At 36.9% G+C, this 21,968-nt stretch overlaps 1 protein-coding gene across 1 annotated transcript; it reads left to right on the plus strand.

Annotated features, from left to right (window-relative positions):
• Positions 1-19,176: 19,176 nt before the first annotated feature.
• Positions 19,177-20,902, plus strand: LOC114284381 (beta-1,6-galactosyltransferase GALT29A). The gene has a single exon (XM_028227288.2). It carries the CDS (start codon positions 19,560-19,562, stop codon positions 20,700-20,702), a length of 1,143 nt encoding a protein of 380 aa, XP_028083089.2. The 5' UTR covers positions 19,177-19,559; the 3' UTR covers positions 20,703-20,902.
• The last annotated feature ends 1,066 nt before the right edge of the window (positions 20,903-21,968 follow it).

Raw genomic sequence — 21,968 nt, forward strand, 5'->3', positions numbered from 1 at the left:
AGCGAAATAAAAAAAAAAAAAGGGGTAGATTAATATCCGAAGCGTACATGGAAATTTTTATTTATGATATAACATTAGTTGGATGATGACTACAAGAAGAAAAAAAAAACACATGATATCCATATCAAATTTGAAGTTCTAATCCACAGGGTAAAAACCATCCTTCTTTAAATTTCTTCACTTGAAAGGGGTTTTAACAGCTATAAGCACATGACAGAGTGAAAAATATTATACTGAGAGCATGAGGGTATAAAATCACTATGGATAATTATTTAGGCTAAATGATGAATAATTTGGTTTGAATAAATTATTTTTCATAACAGACATATAACACAAAATTATATAAAATGATTATAACCACGGTACAGAACAGATCAAAGGGTCAATGGATTCATGACAGACAGAGGGTCACAAAGTGACTAATCAAAGGGCCAAAGATTATTTAAGTCCCTCAAGGCTTGGGACTGTTAGAGGGTCACTAAAGTGACAATTCAGAAGGCCAGTAATTATTTAAGTCCCCTAAGGCATGGGACCTCCGTGATGATACTTATTCAAAACAAATGTTTATAAAATCATTGTCAAATATTTCCTAAAATTCAAACAAACATATCCATGGGTTTCAATTTAAGCAAATAAACTTCAAAAAATCCCACGTAATTGAAACATTAATATAACCATAAAACATTATTATATAAAATAATTTGTGGTAACTTAAAACATTCGTAAAATATATCATGGTAACACAGGGTATAATATTACTCACCTTATTATCGACTCTTAGCCTTTACTTCCCTATTATTGCTCACTAGTTTACTGCACTTGTTTGAATCTATGTATTTCTTTTTTTTTTTTTTTTGTTGCTTTCCGAAGCATGGCAACTCTCTCTATTTATAGGGGGAAATTCGCATAGTCATGGTGAATTTGCCACCACGTGTCACCCAACAACACTTGCCACTTGCTTCATCCCTATTATTACTTATCCAATGACTTATCTAAATAGGCACATTCACTACCCTATGTGTTAGGGTGGTGACAGACCATATATATCCGTTTTATTTATTTATTTATTTATTATTATTATTATTATTAACATTTCATTTTATTAACCATTCCAAATATATATATATATATATATGTGATATTTATTTTAGGGTGTCACAATTTGTACAAAAATAGAGTTGGTTTTTTGAAGGGTTGGAGTTCAAAAACATAGCAGATTTTTGGTTCTGGAACACCCAGAACCGCAAGTGCGGCGGGGAGGACTGTACGTGCAAAAAATAGGGTAGAGAAGGCCGTACATTCTGAAATAATTACACGTGCTGGCACACGTACGGTAGGAGTTCCGCAAGTGCAGCCAAGGCACATTGCACATGCGATTTTCAGGCAAGCTCGGTTTCATTTTCTGCTTCATTTTTCCATCTTCCGAGCCTCCGTTAGCATGTTTTTCACATATATTTGACATTCATATGCATCGCACGGGCATTACGGGCATTAAAAGAGAATAAAGAATAATTAAGCTAACCAATCAAACAAGTAATGAGAACAACTAGTTGGTTGGACTGTGAATTGAACATGTTATATGCTTGTATGTGTCTGTGTAGATCAAACGCCACGTCCCAAACATGAGTAACAACCTTGTAATGATATGTTTGAATTATAAGCATTTTTTTCTTATAAAATGCTTTGTTTCTGAAATGCTATTTTCTGACTACTTAAATGATTGTCCTGTTTTATGAACTGTATTCGTGGCATCCTTAGCATCTGTCACTGTTACTGTTCTAGAGATCTCTGTCAGTTCCAATTCTTGGAACCTCTGTTTACTGCATTGATGGCCTTCATATACGTCTGTTCGGTCTTTATGATCGTCTATACTGTTCTGCTATTGGATGTACCATGTATAATTTTATGTATGAAATATATGTCTGATAAGCCTATGATTCCGATTTTCTGTTATTGGGATAATTAATTAATTTGACTTACTATAAGGACATCATTCATAACCTCTTTATACTGTTGTTATTCACTAGGCTCTAGTTCATCTTTTAATTTATATATATGTAGGTGATCCAGTGCAGGAAGGGATGTAGTGGCGTCGACCTTACCTCAGTTTTGTCGGCTAGCTTTTGTGTGTCATTATGAGGTTCTCATCTGTCGAAGCTTTTGGGTGGCCCGGAGATCACCCTTCTGGCAGTCACTCATATGTTATGAACGGTTTTACTTTGATTGTGTATCTGTTGATGATGGGAATGTAATGCCCTTTTTGTTTGTGTTTTGGCAAACTTACTATGCTTTGATGTATATATGTATATATATAAAAGTTCATTTTGCATCATGTAAGTCTTCACAACTCGTTAGACGTTTTATTTTCTTATGTATTAGTTTTCGCTAGCCCCGATTATTTGATTTGTACAGGAAAGCCTTTGGTAATCGTAGATTACTAGCCGGTTACGATGCTAAACCTATAGGGGCGGCTTTCGGTTAGGGTTGTGACAAAATGGTATCAAAGCACGAGTTATACCGCACACACACGTCTAAATGAGCTATAGGATGTCATAGAAAAGAAATTAGGCATTTTACTTGCATATGTGAGTGTGTGTGGGTTTTTTATGTGCCTATGTGATGAAAATGGAAATGTGAAACCTATGTGTCCTATGTTTATTATAATTTTGTTTACATATAGACCAATGGAGAATGCAAGATCTGCAGATGGATCCAAAACTTCTGATGCGAGAATGAATCGATTAGAAAGAATGGTAGAACTATTGACAGAAACTTTGAGACAATAACAGAGACATCCATTTCTACGTCCTCCTCCACCACCACCAATTTTTGTTGAGCCACCTAACAATGGTGATATTATCGCCTTGACGCAGAAGTTTAACAAAATGAAACCACCTACATTTGAGGGGGGCCTTGAACCACTGAAGGCTGAAGCATGGATCTTAGAGATTGAAAAGTTGTTTGAAGTTTTTCCATGTTCTGAAGAGCAAAAGGTTTTACTGGCAACTTTCACCTTGCAAGAAGAAGCTAGAATGTGGCGGATGTTTATCCGTGATCAGAATAATGCCATGACTTGGGCACAGTTTTAAGAGGCATTCTATGAAATATATTTCCCACAATGTGTAAGAGACCACAAAGTAATGAAATTTGAGCAGTTAAAGTAGGGTACCATATCAGTAACGGAGTACGAAGCCAAATTCACCGAGCTTGCACGGTATGCGCCACACATGGTAGATACTGATTACAAGAAAGCTAGGAAATTTGAAGGCAAACTTGATGTTGAGGTCCTTGACCGAATCAATGCACTAAAGTTGGTAAAATATGTTGATGTCCTGGATAGGGCCCTTATGGCTGAGGCGAATATTGCTGCATTAAAACAAGCAAAGACACCAGTGACCGAATGAAAGGGTAACAGACAGGGATTTGACTTTAAGAAGGACTGAAACAACTCAAACAATTCACAGAACAAGAGATAGAATACGGGATCATTAAATAGATCTAGCTAAGGGAATGATACACTTCTCTGCCCAGATTGAGGAAAAAAACATACGGGAGTTTGTTGTCGAATTTTTGGTGCATGTTTCCGGTGTAGGAAAATAGGCCACATGATTAAGGATTGCCCATTGGTATCCCAAAGCATGCGTCGACCTATGGCAAGTTCAACCGCATCAACTTCAATACCAAGGGCTAATCCGAAAGCGACTGCAGGGAAAGAAACTTTGAAACAATGACGAATTTTTGCATTAGTACTAGGTGATGTACAAAATACAGAGATAGTTTTGTCACGTATCCTTTCTATCTGTTCCTAGAATGCTTATGTTTTGATTGACTCGAGGTTTGTACACTCTTTTGTGTCCTATGCTTTTGCTTTAAAATTAACTAAACCCTTGGAACTAATGAATTATCTGTTAGCTGTATCTTCTCCAACTGAGGGGCCTATGACTTGTGCGTATATGTATCCTGTATCCTGTATATGAGATTACCATTGGGGACATGATTTTGTATGTTGATTTGTTGCCTTGTACATTTTGACGTAATCTTAGAGATGGATTGGTTAGCGAAATATTGTGCTACTATTGACTGTTTGACTAAACAAGTTGTGTTTCGACTACCTGAAGTACTTGAATTTACATTTAACGAAATTGGTGTCATATCTCTCCTATATTTGATTTCCTTCATGAAAGCAAATAGGTTGATTAACAAAGGTTGTATGGGCTTTTTATGCTCTGTAGTAACTGTGCCAACTGCTGTTAAACCTAATATGGATAGCATTCCTATAGTCAGAGATTTCCCAGATGTTTTTCCAGATGATTTGCTAGGGAATTTGATTGACAGAGAAATTGAGTTCATTATCAAGATAGTGCCGAGGGCACAGCCAATTTCCAAAACCTCATATCGGATGTCGACTATCGAATTGAAAGAGTTGAAAAGTCGATTACAAAAGTTGGTGGACAAGAAATTTGTTAGGTCTAGTACGTTATCATGGGGTGCTCCAGTGTTATTTGTGAAAAAGAATGATGGGTTCTTAAGGCTTTATATTGATTATCGAGAGTTAAACAATATGACAATGAAGAACAAGTACCCATTACCTCACATTGATGATTTGTTTGATCAACTACAAGGGGTGCAAGTGTTTTCAAAAATTGATCTTTGATCCAGATATCATTAGTTAAAAGTTAAAGCTGAGGACATGGAAAAGACTGTCTTCCGAATAAGGTATGGACATTATGAATTCTTTGTTATGCCTTTCGGGGTTACTAATGCACCAACTGTTTTTATGGATCTAATGAACAGAATTTTCAAGCCGTTCCTAGATGAATATGTTATGGTTTTTATTGATGACATTTTAATTTATTCCAAAAGTAGAGAGGAACATGAACATCACTGAAGACTTGTTTTACAAACGCTAAGGAAGAAGAAACTGTATGCTAAATTGTCTAAGAGTGAGTTTTGGCTGGATAGTGTGATGTTTTTGGAACATACGATAACGAAAGATGGCATTTCTGTTAATCCGCAAAAGATAGAGGCAGTTATAAATTGACCTAGACCAACAAATATCCCAGAAGTCTGCAATTTCTTGGGTTGGAGAGATATTACCACAGATTTGTGAAAGACTTCTCTAAAATTGACTTGCCACTTACACAGTTGACATAAAAGCGGGTACCATTCGAACGGACTGAACAGAGAGAGTCAACTTTTCAAGAATTAAAGACTCGACTTATGACCGCACCGATTCTCACCTTACCTTCAGGTACGGATGGCTTTACTATTTTCAGTGATGCATCTTATAAAGGTTTGGGGCGTGTGTTGATGCAGAATGGAAAAGTAATTACATATGCTTCAGGTCAATTAAGACCGAATGAAAAGAATTACCCAACTCATGATTTGGAACTTGCCGTAGTAGTTTTTGCATTAAAGATTTAGAGCCATTATCTGTATGGGGCAACATGTGAGGTGTATACGGATCACAAGAGTCTCAAGTACTTCTTTACCCAAAAGAGCTGAACATGACACAGCGTAGGTGGTTGGAGTTGATTAAGAACTATGATTTGCAAATCTTGTACCATCTGGGAAAGGCTAACACCGTTGCTGATGCCTTCAGGCGGAAATCAATTGGAAACTTGGCTTGCTTACTTACTAGACAAAAGTCATTACTACATGAAGTAGAAAAATTTGAACTTAAAGTTGTTTTGCGCGAACAATGCGGGGGTTTAGCTGTTATTTCTGTATAATCGACAATCCTTAAAGAAATTAAAGAAAAACAATTGCAAGATGAATTCCTGATGAAAATTGTGGACAAATGAGATTCCAAACCAAGATCGGGTTTCATTTTTGAGAATGATATGCTCAAATTTCAGAGAAGGTTGTGTGTACCAAATAATAGTGACTTGAAGAAGAAAATTCTACAAGAAACTCACAATTCAAAATTCTCCATTCGGGAAATAGAAAAATATACCAAGACTTAAACAAAAATTTCTTGTGGTCAGGAATGAAAAGAGAAATTGCTGAGTTCGTGTCCAAATGTTTACACTGCCAACAAGTTAAAGCAGAACATCAATGACCCGTGAGATTACTGTAACTGTTACCAATACCGGAGTGGAAATAAGAACACATCACAATAGACTTCGTGGTCGAATTACCTCGCTCCAGTAGAGGTATGGATTCAATTTAGGTAATTGTTGATCGATTGACAAAATCTGCTCATTTCTTACCTGTCAAAATAATTTATAATATGGATAAGTTGGCTACATTTTATATCAATGAAATTGTAAAATTGCATGGAGTGCTTGTATCAATTGTATCTAATAGGGATCTGAAGTTCACTTTGAGGTTTTGGCAAAGTCTACAAAAGACATTAGGGACCGAATTAAGACTGAGTAGTGCATACCATCCGCAAACAGATGGCCAATCAAAAAGGACAATACAAATATTGGAGGATATCTTATGTATGTGTGTACTATACTTTCAAGGGAGTTGGGAGACTCATCTGCCTTTAGTTGAATTTGCATACAACAACTTTCATTCAAGCATTGGCATGGCACCATATGAGGCTTTATATGGCCATAAATGTTGGTTATTGATTTGTTGGGCTGAGGTTGGAGATAGACCTTTGTTGGGACTTAAAATTGTGCAAGATACCATCGAGAAAGTGAAGTTAATCCAGCAATGGTCAAAAATAGCACAAAGTCGACAACAAAGCTACGTGGATTTGCGTAAACGGGAGAGAGAATATGAAGTGGGCAACCATGTTTTTATCAAAGTCACTCCGATGAAAGGGCAGACTCGTTTTGGAGCTAAGGGCAAGTTAGCACCTCGGTATATCGGATCATATGAGATCATTGAGAAAATTAATCCAGTGGCGTATTGAGTAGCCCTACCTCCTAATATGGAACACATGCATAACGTTTTTCATGTTTCCATGTTTAGGAAATATCTTTGGGATCCTCTACATGTCATTGAGCCTACTCAGGTACTTGTAAATGATGACTATACATACAATGAACAACCCATTCGAATTGTTAACTGTCGTATCAAGAAGTTGAGAAATAAAGAAATTCCATTGGTCAAAGTGGATTGGCAAAACCATAGTGGAAGCTATGTAACTTGGGAAAGAGAAGAAAATGTGTAGAAGAAATACCCCGAGCGTTTCCCATTAGACCCTACACTCTTCACGGGAGAACGTAATTGAGTTTGGAGGACCAAACGTCCTAAAGGGGAGAGACTGTAACATCCGCCTCCTTAATTAGCCGTTAATTTTGTGGTTTACCTTAATTATGTGTTTATATGTGAGTTATATGCTTATATGTGTGTTAAGTATGTGACATGTGCTATTTGAATTATGTTTTGATTGACAGATAGGTTAGAATGTGAAAAGACCTGTCTAAATCGTTAAACCATAAGCTTAAAATTGAACGTTGGCTTAGGTGATTAGAGCCTAAGTCACTTTTATGAGTCAAGTCGGCCTGAGCTAGATTAGGCTATAATGAGGATTAATCTAATTTAAGTTTTACACTAATTGGAAATGATTAAGACAAATTAAAGATAGATTTTTTTTTATATGTTTGAACTCAAGTGGGAAAGAAAGAGATATAATCTGAGAGATAGAAAAAGAGAGCATTCTAAAGCCTTAGAGCACAAGGAGGAAAAGAGGAGAAGAAAAAGGAAAAGAAAAGAGATTAGAACAACTTCACCAAATCAACCATATAAGGTAAGAAATTTTCTCTAGAATATTAAACTTGAGTAAAATTACACATGAGAATGGAGAGTTTGAGTTAAAGTAGGGAATAGAGTAGTATATGTCAAGTTATAAACCTTAAAGAGGGAAATTGTAGGAAATAGCTTAAAACCTTGTCACACATGACATTTGTCATAATTATTTACTTGTTCTTGCATGGGTTTGAAGTTGATGAAGGAATTTCATAGATTTTTGAAACATAGGACTCCTATATGTATAACTTTTTGTGCTCCTCCATTTCAAGTTTTGATTTTATGAATGGAAAATTGGGATTGGGTTGAAAGTTATGATTTTGGTTTGAACTTAGAATTTGCTCATTCACCATGTTCTAGTAAGTTTTGGGCCTTGATTTGTACAAAAATGTAGTTGGTTTTTGGAAGGGTTGGAGTTCAAAAACATACCAGATTTTCGATTCTGAAACACACAGAACCGCACGTGCGGCGGGGAGGACCGCACGTGCGGAAGATAGAACTGCACGTGCGGCGGAGAGGACTACACATACGAAAAACAGGATAGATGAGGCCACACATTCTGAAATAATTGCATATGTCGGCGCATGTGCGGCCAAGGCACACTGCACGTGCGGTTTTTAGGCAAGCTCGATTTCATTTTTCTGCTTCATTTTTTCATCTTTTGGGCCTCTGTTAGCGTGGTTTTCACATATATTTGACGTTCATATGCATTGCACGGGAATTACGAGCATTAAAACAGAATAAAGAACAATTAAGCTAACCAATCAAACAAGTAATGAGAACAACTAGTTGGTTGGATTGTGAATTGAACGTGTTATGCTTGTATGTGTTTGTGTAGGTCAAACGCTGTGTCCTAACCATGTGTTTCGCGGAGCCAACTGTGAGTAACAACCTTGTAACGATATGTTTGAATTATGAGTATTTTTTGCTTATAAAATGCTTTATTTCTGAAATGCTATTTTCTGACTGCTTGAATGATTGTCCTGTTTTAGGAACTGTATTCATGGCATCCTTAGCATCTGTTACTGCTACTGTTCCAAAGATCTCTGTCGGTTTCAATTCTTGGAACTTCTGTTTACTGTATTGATGGCCGTCATATATATCTGTTCGGTCTGTACTGTTCTGCTATTGGATGTACCACATATAACTTTATGTATGAAATATATATTTGATAATCCTATGATTCTGATTTTCTGTTACTGGGATAATTAATCAATTTGACTTACTATAAGGACATCATTCATAACCTCTTTAAACTGTTGTTATTCACTAGGCTCTAATTCATCTTTTAATTTATATATATGTAGGTGATCCAGTGTAGGAAGGGACGTAGTGGGGTCGACCTTGCCTCAGTTTTGTCGAGCTAGCTTTTGTGCCTCACTGTGAGGTTCCCATCTGTTGAGGCTTTTGGGTGGCCCGAAGATCTCCTTTCTAGCAGTCACTCATATGTTATGAACGATTTTACTTTGATTGTGTATCTGTTGATGATAGGAATGTAATCCCCCTTTTGTTTGTGTTTTGGCAAACTTGATATGCTTTGATGTATATATGTGTTTATATAAAATTTCATTTTGCCTCATGTAAGTCTTCACAGCTCGTTGGATGTTTTATTTTCTTATGTACTAGTTTCCGCTAGCCCTGATTATTTGATTTGTACAGGAGGCCTTGGGTAATCGCTGATTACTGGCCGGTTGCGATACTAAACGAATAGGGGCGAGTTTGGGTTGTGACACGACGGATATTTCTCTCTCGTATAATTGGCGCTGTCTGTGGAAATCTTGACATATAAAACCTTGTCCTCCAAGCTTTTCGAAGGTGAGACGACTTGCCTGCCGTTCCAAACATGGTCGGTCTAGAGAGTTCCACCAGGGAGCTACCTAGAGATACGTGAAACAAATATACCAGGAGCTTTAAGCACTTGTAGAGCCCTGAAGGGCACCAACGATGTAGAAGTTGCGCACTCAACATCTAGAGCACAAGCTGATAGACCAAGACACCATTATTCAGACGATGACGGAGAAGATATAAGCACTAAAGCGGCAGATTGAGGGGAAGGGCATTGTTGGGGTGAGAAACCATAATAAGCACGTTCAAACCTATCACTCCAGCAATCGGAGTAGGCGGGTGACTCCTTCACTCTCTATTAGTAGGAACAATGAAGTTGGCGACTTCGTCCTATCGGCGGAGAGATCATGGACGCGAGATAGTAGCTATTGCCCCTCACGTCTGTCGACGACGTCGAGATAATCTTACTTCGCCTGATTGGAGTATCTAAGAGACGTCCTTGGGGAGCATGGACACCGTAGAAAAGTCCAGAAAGTGCTGGTGTTACAGAGGTTGAACCCTAAAGTCCACTCTAGTGAAGAAGTGGCCATGCTACCACCCAGAATGATGGTTAGCGCCGATGGACAAAGACTTGGCGAAGCTTAGCGCCATCCCACTTTTCCTTGAGATTGAGAGCACACCGCTCTTTGCTAGCTTCCACCAACCTAAGTTCACATTATACAACAGCAAAATGGACTCGTACATGCACGTTAATCATCACTGACATGTGATGGTAGGGCATAGACGTAATGATGCCCTGATGTGCCTCATATTCCGAGTGAGTTTGGGGTAGTTGGGCCTGAAATGGTTTGAAAGGCTGCCGGAAGGGAGTATCAATGGGTGGCAGCCTCTAGCGGAAGCATTCGTCATAAGATTCAAAACTAACACAAAGACTCCAAAAGAAATTAACCATCTTTTAAGAGTGAAGATGGAGTCGAGCAACACCTTAAAAGCATACAATGCAAAATATTGAGAGACATTCAACGAGATACATGAATGCCCCACAAACTTGGTGATCACCCAATGCAAGTGCGGTCTTCCAGTCGGACATAGGCTGAGAGATGCGCTCATAATGAATCAACCCGCAACAATGGAACTATTGACGCAAATGATCAACGAACACATCAGAGTTGAAGATGACGTGGCTGTAGCTACTGCGAAGACAAATCCAGAAGTGGCAGACAAAAGAGTCATGGAAAAGTAAATGCAGTTGGACAAAAGGATGGCCGTGCAAATAACAGTGGAAGAGAGCATAACCGCGACGTTAACAGCAACAACCGAGGTAAGGGTCGTAACAATGACTGGGCTAATAAACCACTTGACGCAAAGAATGATGCAAAGAGAAAGTTAAAAGCTGGACTAGCAAAACTACGGTCTTCAAGATACTGATCTATCGCATATTGAATGAAATTCGTGATGAGAAATACGTCCGGTGGCCGACCAAGTTGGAGGATGCCTAGAGAGGGTTCAATCCAAGATACCTTTGCACCTTTCATGATGAGAGAGGGCACCAAACAGAAGATTGCATGCCACTCAAACTACACTTGAAAGAGTTGGTGGCTTCAGGGCATTTGGATCGTTATGTTAATGAAGGGGTCATGGCAACTCCTCAAGATAAGACCTCGCCAAATGGCCTAACAATCGAAGACGTCCCCCCATCAAAGAGTGATTGATTGAACAGATCTGGGGAGTTCGGTTTTGGAAGATATCGGTAAGAAGGCCAAGGAAAAGGGACATAAAACTCGCAGTATATAAATGGTCAATCTATTTCCAGAACGTCGAACATTGCCAATCTGAAGTTTTATTCTTAGTTCTACTTTTGTAACCCTTTCTACTATTGACGTAATGAAACAAGTAGAATGTTTTCCTGAAAATTGTTGTATTTTTGCCCCGCAAAGTAGATTTAGCGTGGTCCAAGGAGCAATTGACAATCATTTTGATGGAAAGATCATAATTCCTTACCGGGATGATTTTGCTCGGCAAGATAAAAGTTGGTGTTTTGTTCAACTTTGGAATTCCTTGCCGGGAAATTTTATTGGGCAAGAGGTTTATTTATGGTTTTGATCAACTTTGGAATTCCTTGCCAGGCAGATTTTGTTCAGCAAAAGGTTTGTTGATTGTTTTGATCAACTTTGGAATTCCTTGTCGGACAAATTTTGCTTAGCAAGAGGTTTATTGATGGTTTTGATCAATTTTAGAATTCCTTGCCGAGTTGATTTTGCTTCCCAAGAAGTATTGTCGAGTTGATTTTGCTCGTCGAGAAGTAAGTTGTCGAGCTGATTTTGCTCGCCAACTTTCAAGAAATCTTACTGAGTTGATTTTGCTCACCAAGATATAAGTTTCCGAGCTGATTTTGTTTGATAACTTTGATATTTTGTGCCATGCTCGACAAGAGGTTTGTTGATGGTTTTAATCAACTTTAGAATTCCTTGTCGAGCTAATTTTGCTTGCCAAGAAGTCTTGCCGAGTGGATTTTGCTCGCCAAGTAAGTTGCCGAGCTGATTATGTTCGCCAACTTTGGAATTCCTTGTCAAGCTAATTTTACTCGCCAAGAAGTCTTACCGAGTTGAATTTGCTTGCTAAGAAGCAAGTTGTCGTGCTGACTTTGTTCACCAACTTTGAAATTCTTTGCTGAGTTGATTTTGCTTGCCAAGAAGTCTTGCCGAGTTAATTTTGCTCGCTGAGATGTAAGTTGCCGAGATAATTTTGCTCGCCAACTTTGGAATTCCTTGCCGAGCTAATTTTGCTAGCCAAAAAGTCTTGCTGAGATGATTTTGCTCGCTAAGAAGCAAGTTACCGAGCTGACTTCCTTGCCTAGCGAATTTTGCTGTATAAGAGGTTTGTTGATGGTTTTGATCAAGTTTGGAATTCCTTGCCGAGCTGATTTTCCTCGCCGAGAAGTAAGTCACCGAGCTAAGCTAATTTTTCTTGCCAAGAAGTTGCGTTGATTTTGCTCGCCAAATAAGTTGCCGATTTGACTTTGCTTACTAAGAAGTTGCCTAGCCGATTTTGCCCACAAACTTTTGATGGAAATTGATTTGTTTAATCGAAAAGATTTCTAACCGAGTAGTGGACACGGTCCAGAAGCAATCCATTTAGCTTGGGTCACTACTTTGCCTTTGTAAGTTTAAGTCAAGAGCCCAGATTAGGGGGGCAGTTGTTAGGTCAATCTCAATAACTCAATATTTGTCCATACGGCGAGGTAAATATCATGCATCATTTTTTTTTTCGGTTGACACTTGCATGACGTTTGCAAAGTCAACATCTAAGGTTCGTTTGCATGTCTCGTTTGTAAGTTCCATTTGCAAGGTTGCCACAGTTGTCCATTTGTATAGTCTGTTTGCAAGGTCGCCAAGGTCAAGCCTAGCAAAGTCTGTTTGCAAGGTCACCAAGGTCAAGCTTAGCAAAGTCTATTTTTCAAGGTCTGTTTGCATGAACCGTTTGCAAGATCCGTTTGCAAGGTCGTCAGAATTAAGCCTAGAAAAGGCAAGCCCATGACATCAAGTGTCAGACTAGAGTGGTTCGTGACCAAACAAAGGGCGCAAGGTTTCAAGGACCTACCAAAATGAATAGTTCGGCCAAGAAAGGTAATTCCAATCATGCCAAGGCATATGGAATTAAGGGCCAAGTGAGAGGGAGATTTGTGCCGAACAATGGCCCGAGCCAAACCAACGTAGAATATGGTGTTGGGCTGAGTCAAATCAGCACAGAATGTGGTGTTGGGCTAAGCCAAACCAGCATAAAATGTGGTGCTAGGCCAAGTTAACCAACATGGACATGACGTTGAGTAGAGCTAGACCTTTATGATCTTAGGCGTTACACTGAAGAGGCCCATGTCTAGGCTATGAGAATGGGCCGAACTAGGCGTGGCGTGGGCCGGATACGAGGACCGAGCAAGATGTGCAAGGGGCCATGGTCTATAGCCGAGATGATGACCGACATTCCGAGACCAACCGGTCTAAGAGTGCAGTATCGTTGAGGCATTGATTGAGCATGAAGCCGACTTGAGAGATGGCATGATTCAGCTCGACACGAAGACATCCTAAGCTAGCATTTTGTTGGTGCTGCAAGTGATCCTTTGGTTGAGGCATTCTACGTCGTTCAATGGCAGAAGAAGAGAAATTTGCTATGAGCACGCGTTAATACCGTTTGGCAGTTTGGCCAATGTTGTTTGGCAATATTGATGCATACATGTGTGAGGAATAGAGAGGGCAGTACAACCACCCGTCCAGCAAAGGACGACAGAGGTAGTGCGCGCAAAATCTAGGGCTGCATGACTAGCCTAGATTAGGAGTGCTACCAAACTTTGGATAGGTAAGCAAACTTTAGCAATTCTCTCTCTTTTTAGCGCTCTGTATAATTTCTTTTTCTCCAAAAAAGCTAACTTGAATGTAGAAGGGGTTTTCCGACAAACCATCCGCCAGGTAGCTTGCCTTTATTTTGCTCGTAGGTAGTCGGACTTCTTTCAGTGTGAGATGAGCTTGGCAGTAAAGCATACGGAAGACGACATATATTTCTCCCTTATACAATTCTCATCATATGTTGATTTCACTTGCTAATGATACCAAATGACATTTCAAGATGGCACTTCCATAGCAATACTACAAATTCCAAAAAAAAAAAAAAAAAAAAAATGTACTCAATAAATATATCTATAAATCACAAGTCATTTCAGATAAGACCAACATCATATCAATTTTAAATCTATACTATACAATTCATTTCGGATATATTTTGCATGGTCTATAGCCTTTCTATTTCACAATTAGTTATTGATTTTTTTATATTTCTATACTGAGTTGTTATTTGGGAAATTAATTTTTTAGCTAAAAATTAAAAAAAAAAACTAAAAAGTCACTAAAGAGTTAAACAATCAAAAAAATTACTTAAAAAAACAAATCATACACTCAAACATGGGGTTTTTTTTTTTAGGGTCCATGGTATTAAGACTTTATAGTATAAAGGACATCTAATATTTTCATAATGTCTAAGGTCCCTCAATTTGATCCAGAGAAATTCTGTCCAGAGAAATTCTCTCCAACCCAAAGAAATTCTTTGTTTCTCTCTAGAGAAATTTCGTGGCCGAGTATTTCAATCTTCCTCCTCTGCCACTCCTCCCCTAAACATCCTCCAGCCATCACCACTAACCAACCCAACTAACCCACTCCCTCAAAATAATAATTTAAATATGGTCAACAACGGATTGAGGGAACCAATCACATATAATAAAACAAAATTAAGAAACATCACCTTGATAATACCCAATAACATATCCAATAATCACCCCTTTACTACTTAAAATAAGAAGAAGAAGAAAGAAATGCATTGTGGTAAGAGAACCACATTTTTATGTTTCACAAGCAGTCTCATTCAAGCTTGGGCTACTACTACTACTACTACTACTTCAGATTCTCTCTTCACCATTGCACTATTACTCTCTTTGTTGATGCTGTGACCGGAATTATGAGCAACCTCATGACATTTGGGTTCTTTTTTTACCTTTGCACTGCTATCGGCATTCTCCCTTGAAGTATCATAGTTGTCGTTGTCACCATCATCATTTGAAGCTACATCTGTACTTGTTTGGTGGTGGACAAGGATTTCCTTGGTCCAACTGCGCAACTTCTCTGTAGTATCCTCATCTGTTTAGATACAATCAATGTAGAACAGTAAACAAGCTCCCAAAAGACTTTGGAACAACACTAGCATTCAGGCACACGCCATGCACATGCAACTCAAATCAGAGTTACGTAATAGTTTAGAAGTAAAACCTTTTGATATATCTAGACTAGAAGGGAATTTTCACTCACTTTTTGTGAATTTCTCTGGGTTGAAAGGTAATTTCTCTGGACTGAGAGAATTTCTCTGGGGCAGTTTATCAAATCTATAGAACAACAGATTCAACTCTACTTATTTTGTCATAGAGAAAATCTCAATAGAGAAATTCTTCCTTTTTTAGAGAAATTTTGGAAATTTCTTTAACCTTCCCTCTCTCTAGAGAAATTCCCTCTTCTATTTACACAATAATCGCAGATACAAAACAGAGAAATTTAGTCCATCCTAGAGAAATTTACTCAAACTCAGAGAAAATCGCCCTCCAACCTAGAGAAATTCACTGAAATCCAGAAAAAATTAGAGAATTTCTTTGGTTTCAACCCAGAGAAAATTTAGTTCAAATGAAAAAAAAATTCAGTTCACTAGTCCAAACACACACCATATATATACTACACGTACACACACACAAATTCATTGAATCTGGAACTTGATCATAGAAGTACTCTTGTAGGCCAACAAGTGTAAACCCATCTCAAATTCCAAGAATGATGAACTGTGGAGCTAACCAGAACATGCTCATAGACAGATAACCGACTCTCTTTACTCTAACAATCTCTCTCTCTACTTCTCTTAGCCTCTTTCGTTACACTAATGCCGCTATAGCCATGGCTATAACTGGGAATACCATGCCAATGCCAATCCTCTGGAGGATTCTGATGCCTTGTTCGTTGCCGGTGGCTTTCCTGAGTGTCGGAACAAAAATCTTCTCATAGGTTGTGACGCCAATTATCATTCCGATCGCGGAGAGTGTATAAATGGAGGCAGGTGGGATCACAAAATTGTTCTCGATGTTTCGGTTCATCGTGCTTCTTTGTTTGACAAAGAAAGTTGAGGTTTGTGCCATACATAAACCGAAGAAGATAAGCGAGAAAGAGTCTCCAAATAGTGTCGACTGTTTCAGAGACAGATAGATATATATAGTTTTAGAGAGAGAAAGTAGAAAGAGAGTGTGCGTTTGTGTGAGAAGATGATTTCATACAGTGTCGATTTTTCAGGTTAGAATAGAATTGGATATCAAATTTCTCTGTAGGGACTTTAGACATCATAAAATAATATTGCGGATCTCTTCTATTACTAAAAATGGGAGAGAGACCTTAGACTAATTTTTCCCTCAAGCATTCATAATTTTGTATACAACTAAAAAATTAATTCTCAAATATATATATATATATATATATATTTCACATTATAAAAAAAGCCAAAAAATTTAAAAATTACTAAGAAAGCCAAATCCCAAACCCATCTTAGTTAGTATTGGATTTGGGTATCATTTCATACGATGTTGTTTATACTTGAAAATAGCCAAATTTAAGGGATATTAGCTTGGTTTTAAAATTTGATTTTACACACGAACCGTGTGGACCCTCTCATTTTTCTTTTTAAAATTTGATAAAATGATATGGTGTGAATAATTTTCTAATAAGTAGACAAAATAATGAGTTTTATTAGAGTATCATTAGCGGTGCATCCCTTTCTCTTCTTTTTTTTTTCATCAAATTTGAATAAAAATTTTGAGGAAAAATTTCATTTGATATTAAGTATTCCAATGGAGGATTTTAAGTTTTTATCTAAACACCGGTTGATCGAATGGATGACCGGGCACATGCCCGGCCGGTTGACCGGCCAATGCATTTTTTTCACAAATTTTTGCCTAGAAGTGGTCATCTGGGAGGACATCCGGTGGTGAAAATCTAACGCCTATGAACAGTGATTTGATGAAAACTCTTAGGCATACTCAATTTGGTGAAAGATTTTTAATATCCTCAATTTGATATTCATTTGATGAAACTATTATATTATGCATAGTTGAAGGAATGGAGGAGAGATTTGGAAAATGAAATAAAAAAGGTAAGTGAAATATGAATAAAATATACCTGTATTTTATTTAATTTCACACACTTTTTCCCTTTCTTTTTCTATTTTCAAATCTTTTCACAAATCGCCCAATCAGACACAGTATTAGAGCAAAAAAAAAAAGATTATTTTTTATCAAATTTAAATTTGATGCGACAATTGATGAACCATTAGATATCGTGTTATGAATTTGACCTCATGCTGTTTGTTTGACGATTATTTCTCAGTTTCATTCGACAAAAATAAGAATAAAAAAAAAACTAAAGAAATAAAAAACTAAAATTTTAAAAATTATTTTTACAAAAATTGATTTATTTATGTCTTTTCTAAACTTTTTAAAAAAAATTTAAAAAATTAAAAATTTGTAAAATTGTGTAGTTGAGATGAATCTAAAAAGTAAAATCATTTGAATAATTAAAAAAAATAATAAAACAGAAAATAAATCAAACTAAAAAAAAGTTCAAACTAAACCTGTTTTTTAGACCTTTTTTTTGTCCTTTGCTCTAACCTTTTGTGCACTTTAATAGGTTTGTAGTACATGAAAGGAAAAAAAACAAAAGAAAAAAAAAATCCGATTAACGTTGTCCAAAAATTTACAAAAAATGACAAAATTCGAAAGATGCAATCACCGAACTTGATCTTATCTATGGTGAGAATTCGCTACCTTAGCCTACTTGTTTGCCGTCTTAGGCCTCGTTTGGAAACAGATTAATTTAGTAAATTTTTGATTATTTAGCTAAAATATATGTTAAAAAAAATTAGTATGTTTGGAATGATTTTTTAGTGAAAATATGTGCAAAAAGTAGAGAGAAAAAAGAATCTTTGACTTTTTGGTATGAATTATTAACTTTTTGATTAATTTAATAACTTTTTGACTAAAAAAGAGGATTCCCAAACGAAGGCTTAGTTGTCGATTTTTCCCCACCAGTGGGGTGTGTATTCTATTTTGATATTTTAAATTATTTATTTTGTAAAATTATTTATGTGTACCATAAAAAAAATTTATTCAATAATTATAACTCGTTTAATATTTTATATTTTTACAATCCCAAAAGAAAAAAAAAAAAACCATAAAATAGGACCGAATTCATCACAATACCTTCCGGTGTAGATCCTGTCTTTTTATTACCCTACCCATGTAAGCAATGGCCGGCCAAGGTTTTTAGAAGCCTAAGTAGGCGAAAGATTGTTTTTTTTTTTATTTTGTTTTATTTTCTTCCAACTATTAGTAGGCTAGAGATTAAAAGAAAGTTTTATGTATTTAAGTTTTGAGAATTTTAGACCTTCCACAATAATTTTTTTAAAAAATATTTTATTCAAATAATTTTTTTTCATAAATTTTTTTGAATAATGTGATAAGAAAAAGATAAATTAATGACTCACGCTCTTCCACTACTCTCTTTTTTTAAAATCTTCTAGCTAATCTTGTCACACCATTCAAGAGATTTGTGAAAGAGAATTTTGTGTGAATGTAACACGGTTAAATTTAAATTTTTTATTTTTATTTTTATACATCTTAAGTGACTACAATTTTTTTTTATAAACATTTAAGTACTCATTTCGTTTCAAAATATTAATCTCTTATTTCATTTTTCACTATCTCAAAATATTATTCTATTTTCAAAAATCAAAAACTAAAATAATATAAATTTCCTATTTTGTCATTTTAAATTTAACAATATAAAAAGTATAATTATAATAATTGATATTTTTTAAAAAATATGTTATTAAAAGATAATTTTTAAAAATTAATATTTTAAAATATAATAATTATACTATTAAAAAAATTAAATGATTTAATGATTGAACTATTTCTACAGTGCATGTGCCAATTGGAGGCTATAATTTTTTTCCTGCCAATGATAGGGAACTAACCATGTAACTACCTAAAGCACATTTATAACCTCCATTTCAGCACACCTTTTAAACTCCCCCCACACAAACATCTGACTTGGACTTGATAGATACAACAAAGAGCTATATCTATTACCCATATGGAAAATTATTAAAATATGTATATGCTCCAACTATATTATTTGTTAATATATTATAGTTCCTTCCTGGTTCATCCTCCCTCCCTCCCTCTTCTTTCCATCCCCCCCCCAGATCCACACTTCCCTCATTCAACCTAGGGTTTACTTACAGTAGTTTCTCTACACATATATGTATACCTATTGTTATATTGTTATGCATAACACATTCCAATCCTCCTCACAGATGAAGAACGACAACGACGATCCAACTCCAACTCCAACTTCAAGATCTGTATCCATTGGTAGTAGATCTTTTTGCTTCAAAATTTAGCATCGGCGTTTTTCGATCTCTCTTCATCTCCATCAATGAAGCCCTCTGTGAAGCCTCTCTTCGCTGTTCTGCTTCTGATTGCCTTGGTAGTCACTCTCAGCTGCCGAGTCAGCATTAGCCTTCGATTTAACTCCGCCGTGGCCGGAAAACCTGCGGTGGTGGTGTTGAATGTGACGCTGATGAAATTGGCGGAGGTTGATTTGGGGGATGTGCAGATGAAGAAAGATATCGAGCAGTTGTTGGAGGGGAGTTTCGGGAATCAAGGTCGTCACAGGTCGTTTCTCTCCTCGGGAAGCAGCAGCTACAATCGCCTCGACGATGACATTCGAGCGAGGACGGCCAGTGGGATTCCGGTTCAGATCCGGTCGCCGGAGTTTTACCGGGCGTGGTTGGAGTTCCGGCGTCACTTGCAAGATTGGTGGCGGAACAGGCGGTTTCACCCGGACATCTTGTCGGAGCTCGTCGGTCTTGTTAGGGTTCCGATTGATAGCCACAATAGGACGTACTCGTCTTGTGCTGTGGTAGGGAACAGTGGGATTTTGTTGAAGAATGAGTATGGTGAGTTGATTGATAGTCATGAATTGGTTATTCGATTGAACAATGCGAGGACTGGTCGTTTTGAGCGCAATGTTGGTTCGAAAACGAGCATTTCGTTCGTTAATAGCAATATATTGCATTTGTGTGCTCGAAGACAGGGCTGTTTTTGCCATCCTTATGGTGAAAATGTTCCAATGGTTATTTATACTTGCCAACTTTCCCATTTCTTGGATTACACACTCTGTAATTCTTCTCACAAAGCCCCTTTGGTAATTACAGATCCTCGGTTCGATGTGTTGTGTTCTCGGATTGTGAAGTATTACTCTTTGAAACGGTTTGTTGAGGAGTCGAACAAGCCTCTAGAACAATGGAGCTCTGCCCATGATGGTCTTATGTTCCATTACTCTTCTGGTATGCAAGCTGTGATGCTTGCTTTGGGAATTTGTGATAAAGTTAGCATATTTGGGTTTGGGAAAGTGGATTCAGCTAAGCATCATTACCATACGAATCAGAAAGCTGAACTGGATTTACATGACTATCAAGCAGAGTATGATCTTTATGGTGATTTGGTCAACAGACCGCAAGTAATACCGTTCATCTCGGATAAGTTCAAGTTCCCATCTGTGGTAATGTATCGATGACATTTTCTTCACACGCATTGAAACCTTTTGATTCTGTGGAAATTCCACTTGAAAAGTTTTCCGTTCATGTTCTACTAGTAGCCTCCAGTGAGATGAAGATATTGACAAACACTGTTGAATTCTGTTCTATTTGTAGACCCAATACTATAAAAAAGATGTTACTTGATGTAAAATTGAAATAGAGGAGATGCATTCTTGTATGCTTTTGTTCGTTATTGTTTTGGCTAAACGTTAAATACTTTCTATCTCAAAATGTTTGGGACCCCTTTTAGGGAGATGCCCACCACCTCTACAGTGATGTGAACTAATGATGTACTTGTATTGTTTTTTTTTTTTGTTTTTTTTTTTTTTCTTTCCCTTTCTTTGTTACTTGGACCAATCACAAGTGAGTGGAGGATGTGGGGGTCATATTTTGTGAGGGTCTGAATCATTACTGTTTCTTACCAATAATTGGTCTGCACCATTTTGTTGACTTTGCTTGAAAAGTTCTGATATGGAAGTTTGCAAAATCATGTGTGAGATTAACTCGTTTGGAATATGCTATTTTAGTAATTTGTTGACTTTTTACGAAAAAGTGTGCAAAAAAAAAGAAAGGTGATGCAACAATATATATAGTGATTTTTTGACTTTTTGATTAAAATTGAAAGTTGCCAAACGTTATGGATGACATTTCTTTTATTTGAGGTCATTGTATGACTGATTATCCAAATATATGAAGTTATTGCTAAAATACAAGAAGTGCATTGCAATTCCAATAACCGAGTTCTAGATTTAGAAACTTCACTTTTAAATGGACAAGTTGTCTATAGGTGAAAGGGTTTGAGAGAAAGCAAACAGTGATTAACTTATTCAAGGTATTTCCACTGATATGAAACTATAGAAAGGAGCTTTATAAGTAAAGAGGCCTTAACAACTGGAATTCTGTTTTTTTTTTTTTTTTGGTTTATAACAAAATTTTGCACAACAAAGTAAGTTAAAAGCAGTCCCCAAGACTCTATTGTGGGATCTGAAGAGGGTCTGATATATCTGTAGCCTTATCCCATAGGTGGAGAGGTTGTCATCAATGGAAGCTTGTGTTTTAGTTTGTTTTTAAACTGCATCAAACATATCCTGAATTTGCATTTAGAACCTAGTAGAGATTCAACCGTCCAATTGTTATTTTTATGTGGGTCAAGGGAGTTAAAAAGATGAAGCCGTATTCACAGGTCGGTGTTTTCACTTATTCTGATCTTGTCTCTGATTTGCATGCTTTATATTCTATGGGCT

This window comes from Camellia sinensis, chromosome 14 (genome assembly GCF_055761805.1).
Source record: "Camellia sinensis isolate YWXY chromosome 14, ASM5576180v1, whole genome shotgun sequence".
Taxonomy (NCBI): Eukaryota; Viridiplantae; Streptophyta; class Magnoliopsida; order Ericales; family Theaceae; genus Camellia; species Camellia sinensis.